Genomic DNA, 6,435 nt, shown 5'->3' on the forward strand with positions numbered 1-6,435 from the left:
ATGAAGTCCGTCCCGCAAAAGGCCGATAAACCATGTGAAAAAGGCATATGAAAACCCACATGTAAACCGTATGAACAGGCCCTACAAAAACCCACATGTGGACGAGCCCTAGTGATTTTAAAATGTTTGGGTGACAATATTATAATAATTCTTTAGGAAAAGGATATCCACGAATTGACCACCACATCGGGAAATAAAACAATAAAAGAAAAAGAAAACCTCCAAAACCGGAGAGGGCGGAAAAGGGCCAAAAAAGAGAGAGGTGAGCGGTCCGTCTGGCTGATGTGGCGAGCGAGGTTGGTAGTCCCTTTGTACACGTGTCCGAGTCCAAAACCGCTACCATATTTGGGGGGCGGTTTTAAAATTCCGCGGCACAGGAAGGAAAGAAAAAGAAAAAAATGAGCTGCCGAATTTGGCCGTACGCTGGACCTGCTAATTTTAGCTACGCCATCACACTCAGCATTTTACTGCTCATTTCTCCCAAGGCCATAACTGCGCCTCTATCTCCTCTCTGTATCTGTCTCTGTCTCTCTCTCTCTCATATTCATATCGGGATGAAGAAGAGCAGCAGCCAGTCGCAGGCGCATTCGAGCTAGGGTTTACGCCCGGCTATGGTGCCCGCTACGTTGGCCTCCGGAGGTTCACGCCCGGGCCTATGGCCTTCCCTTCCTGCTTATTTCCGCCATTGCTTCCACTCGGCCGTCTCCTCGAGTCCCTCGAGCCTTGCGCATAGGTAATGGCCTGCCTTCCCGTCGCTCTCTCTTTCCCGCGTTTTCGTTTGCGGTCTTTTGCGAAAGTTTTTATCGCATCCATGGGCTATGGCGATGGCCACGGCTCGATTCTCCTTTACAAAAAAAGAAAAAATCCCCTTTTTCTGAAAGCCGATGCCATTCTTCTCGGTGGTGGACGAAATCTGTTCTAGGCTCTAGCTGTTCGCTTGTTGGAATCCCGAGACCGAGTGTAATCAGGCGGCTTTGACGATCGGAGAAACGCCAGCCTTTGTCAAGGACGAATGTGCATTGTTTTGACCGATGAGCTAGGGTTTTCTTAGTTTATGGTGAAAGACTCAGGTCCTAAGCTTGGAAAACGTTTTACTGGGGGCAAGTAGCTAGTCCGATGCATCTGATGATAGAATATTGGTTTAGCGGATTGGTTACCCTGTCTTTAGTGTGCGCGGAAAGTTTCAAGGACATGAGAATCAACGTGGCTTTTATTATTGCTATGGCGTCGTGCAGCTTCAACAGGATTGTTTTCTCTCATTTGTGGTCCTTATAATCAATTATCGAACTGGCTGACGTCCTTTTGGAAGCTTCCTCCGTTTGTTGCGAGGTGCCATTAGCCGGCGTCTCCTTTTTCCTTCTTCCGCCGTCCGTCCTTCCTACCCCTGCCCCTTCCTGGCCTCCATCTCTTTCTGCTTCGCACCATGTCTGAATGGCCCTTGAACCACCTGCTTTAAACGCCTTCTTTGTGCTCTCTGCTTCCCCAAACGCCCAGTCGTGAAAATGAATCGCTTTTTGGTTTAGACGTGTTTCAATCCGGTGTTTTCGCAGGACGTCTAATGTTGAGCGATGCTTCCTGTGCTTTTAGCTACCTTCTGTCATACTTGAAGCTTGTAATTGTTTTCTCGACCAGATCGTGCACGACCACTCCTTGTGGAGGTAGGTTGTTCCGTATTTCCCCGTCTTGCATTGAACATGTGATGAAAAATCACTTGGGTGTTGGTGGGTGAATGCGTTTTGGTGGGGTAGGCGGCTTTTAGTATTATCATCAGTTATCATAATCTAGTGGTTAATTTGATAATTTGCTAGGCAATCCAGAGCCTGGTCTTGCTTGTGTCTTATTTGAGCCTGACTGATACCTAGTGTTGTCAAGTACGTTTGTCATATTCCGGCTTAAATGAGGAACTACGTCAACTTTTTGATGACTGCTGTGTGTTTGTATGGCATGCAGGTGAACCTGCCAAGAAAATTGCCACCGTTCTTAGCTTGTTGAGCTATAATTGACTGCTTACTGAGACCTCCCGAAACAATTATTTTGGTTTGTCAAGACACTCTGCCACCGTGCTACTGTTCCCACCTTGTTGAGCTACTGTTAACTGCTTACTGAGGCCTAGGCAGAGAAATTGCAACTGTATAGCTTTCTAGATGCTCGTGTTTATGGTTACCAGACACTTTGTTTAAATTCCAGTTCTTGCAATGGATGGAAGCAGTGGTGTAGGTTTTACAGATACACAGTACATCCGAAGACCCAGTCTCAATGGGAAGAATACCAGTAAGGGCATATCTATGGATGACAAGGGTAATGGTGTAAGGCTTAGTCCGAGAGGGTTTGAAAGATCTATGACAAAGCCCTCTGTTGGTTATTGTGAATACAGTGGGGGTTCAAGCTCTTCCAAGATAGAGTATACAAGTCTTTCAGCATCACCATCTGGCTCATCCAATTTGTCTTTGGTGTCAAATGATGCTCAAGCCAGTTTAACCCCAGTTCTAGGTTCAGCACACTGCTTGTCTGGCATTTCCGATGATTCAGGATCTGATTTGGATGCTGAACTGTCAGAGCAGGTTGGCATGAATGGATTCGCAGCAAAGGATGCAGTTGGTTGGAGAAGCTCTGCAATAACCTCCTCTGCTAGTGGCTTTACTCCCTATACAAGTGGTACTTTGAGCAGTCGAGTGGCACATGCAAGACAATCTCGAGGCCACGTGTTAAACTGGGGTGAAAGTCACCGAGCATCAGCTTCAGCATCAGGCTCTACAAGGGTTCACGCGGATTCCAGTGGTGGTGATTATACTCGCCCATGTGGGATCTCAAACTATAAGCAGCAAACTTCACAGCATTTGGGTGGTTCTTCATCTAGTGGCACACTTCTTGATGATTATGTTGTGCCATTGAACTTGGACAGAAGGGGGAGGTTTTCTCTGGAGGGTCCTGACACACCTGGCGATGAAACTGATGCAACTGGGGGCAGTGGGCAGGCAATTCAAGTCAATGCATCAAGACGCTTAACTCAGTCTAATGGCAACACAATAGGTGAAAGCAGGAAGAAAAATGTTTTACAGGCTACTTCAAATCGCAGAGGTCGACATGTTGACTTGCAAGGTCCAGGGTTGAGAGAGAGTACTTCTGGTGTTTGTATGCATGGCCTGGGGTCTAGTAGACGCAGTTTAAGCAACCTTGGCTGCTCTTCTTCCTCAGATGTTCTTCCCTCGGTTTCACTTTCATCTGTAAGTGGTGCTTCTGATGGTATGCGTCAGAAGAAGCCTGTGGGATCTTATGGGATGACTGGTGTCAGTGAACCTCTTAAAAGTATTCGATTAGGTAAAAGCAGAGTGGGAAGTGGGAGTAGCAGTGGGACAGGGTCCAGTTTGGACAACTTATGTCGGCCTTCTCATAATTTTAGTCTTCACTCTGCAGAACTTGAACCTTCTAGATCAGTAAGACAACTCCACACTAACTTGCCAACAGATGTGAGGTCCTTTAGGAGACCTGTCCAGTCCAAGCCTGATCCCAGCACGGACAGTTCTTCATTCAGCCTCACAGATTGCCAGCTGAATGGCAGGCGAAGAGGAGGCAGTCCTATTGTCACAAGGGGACGGGGTGGCCTTGGATCTTTGTACAGATCCCGTGAGCAAATGAATGATTCCAGTGGTGCTTCGGGGGAGGATTTGATGGCCAGTTCAGCAGGTGGTAATGCTGGCTCTGTGTCCAGAAGCAGCTTTGCATCTTTGTACAGGGCCAGGTCCAGAGAGCACTTGAATGAGTCCATTGGTACTGTAGGGGAAGAAATGTCCACCAGTTCTGCGAGCAATAGCAACAGGATCTTGTCTAGAAGTGCAATGTACAGGAACCACTTGAGTGGGACATCCACTTTTGTTGGTAGGAACTCCGGCAGGAATAGGTCTCACTCTCCACCTATTATATCAAGTTCCCTGGGTTCTGAAGTGCCTGAATACCTCCAGTCCAGTTTCTCTGGACCGCCTCCCACAAGGCCGCCTCCTTTACCCCCTGCTCCTGCTTCATCTCAAACAAGAGTTAATGAAGATGAATTGTTTCTGTCTTCTATTTCTAGTACTAATACGTCTGATGGAAGTTTTAATCTCTCTCCCCCAAGGTTGGAGGATGATTTTGAGAGATCCAACTTGCCACCTGCATATGGGTCTCACAGTTTGCAGCTGCAGTCTATAGAGGAGAATCGACACCATTTAACAGTGGAGGGACTTTCAGAGGTATGCTAGCTAGACGTACTGCAAGTTGGCAAACTGCAGGTTATTTCCGTACTTTTAGAAAGAATGTGAGACACTTTTATGTGCTCTCTCAATGCTTCGCAATACAGTCTGTATTCTTGTTAGAAGCATCATTATGATATGGCTTAATGCGGGGCTTGAAGAAGTCCTCTTTGGATCTTTTTCTAACATACTTTCAAGCTGTTCTGGTTGCTGCTATTTATCTGTGGAGCTATTCTCTGGTAGAACTGGTCTGGGCTGGGTCTGGATATCTGCTGTTTATAGAGTCTTTTCCTACGTAGCATTTTGTAGAACAGCCGATTTATTATAAGTCTTGGTTAATTACTAGTCATAACCTGAAGTGAATTAGAACAAAGGCTCTGCATGTTTGGTGAGAGCTTGCTAAGTAGGTCCTGGGACCTCTCTCTTTAAATTTGTTCGAAGATGTAGTGTGTAGTAAGACATTACAGCAGTTTCAATGTGAATATGCATTAAAAGTAATTGTCTTACTTTTTTGGATTTTGTGAACCTTTTTGCTGAAAATCTGCTAGTAGATATATTGTAGTGATGGCTACAATGACGTGAACGTACATATGCTTCACAAAGTAATGTGGTGACTTGTGGCAAGTTGGTTTTAAACCTTAAGCTCGACCACTCTTGGCTTTAAGCCAGTGTGTTGTGCTTTACTGTGTCTTCAGACGCTGCTGTGAATGTTACAGCTTAATTATTTTACAATTGATGGAGGCAATGCTGTTTTCTAGGGATAATATCATTGAAACTTAGTCAACAGAGTAGAAGCTGCTGTTTGATTTATTGAAATATGTTGCTGTTCTACCTTCTTTCTTCTAATTTCAGCTGTCAATGAAACAGATTTTGTCTGCACTGGAACGAATAGAGAGGGATGAAGATCTCACCTATGAGGTATGAATATTTCTTGCTTCTATTCAAATGTTATTTATTTTATGTAGCAGTTGGGTCTGGCCATTGCTGCTGTTTAATATCCAAGCTTTGATTTTCAGAAAAGCATCATTCCAGAGCATGATAGTTTTTATGCTCTAATGCACTTCATTGCATCTGATTTTGACTTCCTTCTTAAGCAGCAAATTTTAATGCTGGAGGCAACTATACTTCTTGGTGGGATTGGGCTTCATGATCGGCATAGAGATATGCGTCTGGATGTGGATAATATGTCATATGAGGTCATTTCTATGCATTATGTCTTTTCTTATGATACTAGTTGCTTGTCACGTAATAATTAAAATTTGCTATGATCTATGGGCAATCAGGAACTGCTTGCCTTGGAGGAACGCATAGGCACTGTGAGCACAGGGCTAAGTGAAGAAACTATTGCGAATTGTGTGAAGAAAGCTCTATATGCTTTCCCAAAGAAGGATGCCAATTATATTCCACAAGATACAGAAATCAAGTGCAGCGTTTGCCAGGTTAGCAATGCACATTTGCTAGTAATCTGTTCTTGAAGCATTCTTTTGCCTCATTTCTGTTCTTGCCTTTTTTGTGGCCCAGTTTTAAGCTGTAATTTGTGTTTGCGTAGGAAGAGTTTGAGGAAGCTGTTGAGCTGGGTGTGCTGGAGTGTGGACACAGCCATCATGTTGCTTGCATTAAGCAGTGGCTTATTCAAAAGAACCAATGCCCTATATGCAAAGCATCAGCTTCCACTTGAGTGCCATACCCTTGAATTGAAACTCAGTTTATCTACCTAAATTGCCATTACATGTGCAGGAGACATCAATAAATCTTATGTGGCCTTCTATAGCAATATGTTTCCTCACTTCTTAAACTTGGAGGTTGAGAAACTGCTATGAAGGATTTGAAATCTCTTATACTAAAATGTTGATCTGTTTAGCACCATGGCTTCAAGCTTGTGAGGGTCAATGTAAACTCCTGTGCTAAGCATATTGATTCTTCAAATCAAGGGTCCTTTCAGTTGAAGATGTGCATCTGATATGCTTGTCTTCACCTTTTTGGCCTAGTTCAGTTGAAGATGTGCATTTTGTTCTTTTGACTTTACCATTGTATGGAGCAGAAACTGCTGGTAGTAAGTGTTATGCATATTCAGCATGGGCAGCCAGGGATAGCATCATCTTTGTTGGGTCAAAGTTTCAAATTGTATCTGCTTGTCTCCTTTTGGCCTTGGGCTCTAGGGGTATCATCTTCATATAATATTGGGTTCAAAGTCTGAAAATTTATTCCT

General features: G+C 44.4%; 1 protein-coding gene across 2 annotated transcripts; it reads left to right on the forward strand.

The window, feature by feature from the left end:
* The first annotated feature begins 477 nt into the window (after nucleotides 1-477).
* LOC148041755 (uncharacterized) lies at nucleotides 478-6,173 on the forward strand. Of its 2 annotated transcripts, none has more exons than XM_087682126.1 (6): nucleotides 478-733; nucleotides 1,951-4,226; nucleotides 5,094-5,144; nucleotides 5,324-5,422; nucleotides 5,510-5,665; nucleotides 5,776-6,173. In XM_087682126.1, exons 2-6 carry the CDS (start codon nucleotides 2,196-2,198, stop codon nucleotides 5,902-5,904), a joined length of 2,466 nt encoding a protein of 821 aa, XP_087538252.1. In that variant the 5' UTR covers nucleotides 478-733; nucleotides 1,951-2,195; the 3' UTR covers nucleotides 5,905-6,173. The 2 variants fall into 2 exon arrangements, with proteins under 2 accessions (XP_087538252.1, XP_087538262.1); XM_087682136.1 differs by lacking the exon at nucleotides 478-733 and adding an exon at nucleotides 907-1,658.
* Nucleotides 6,174-6,435: the final 262 nt, after the last annotated feature.

This window comes from Lygodium microphyllum, chromosome 1 (assembly GCF_053477565.2).
Source record: "Lygodium microphyllum isolate KBCC chromosome 1, Lygodium_microphyllum_v1.1.10, whole genome shotgun sequence".
NCBI classification, from domain to species: Eukaryota; Viridiplantae; Streptophyta; class Polypodiopsida; order Schizaeales; family Lygodiaceae; genus Lygodium; species Lygodium microphyllum.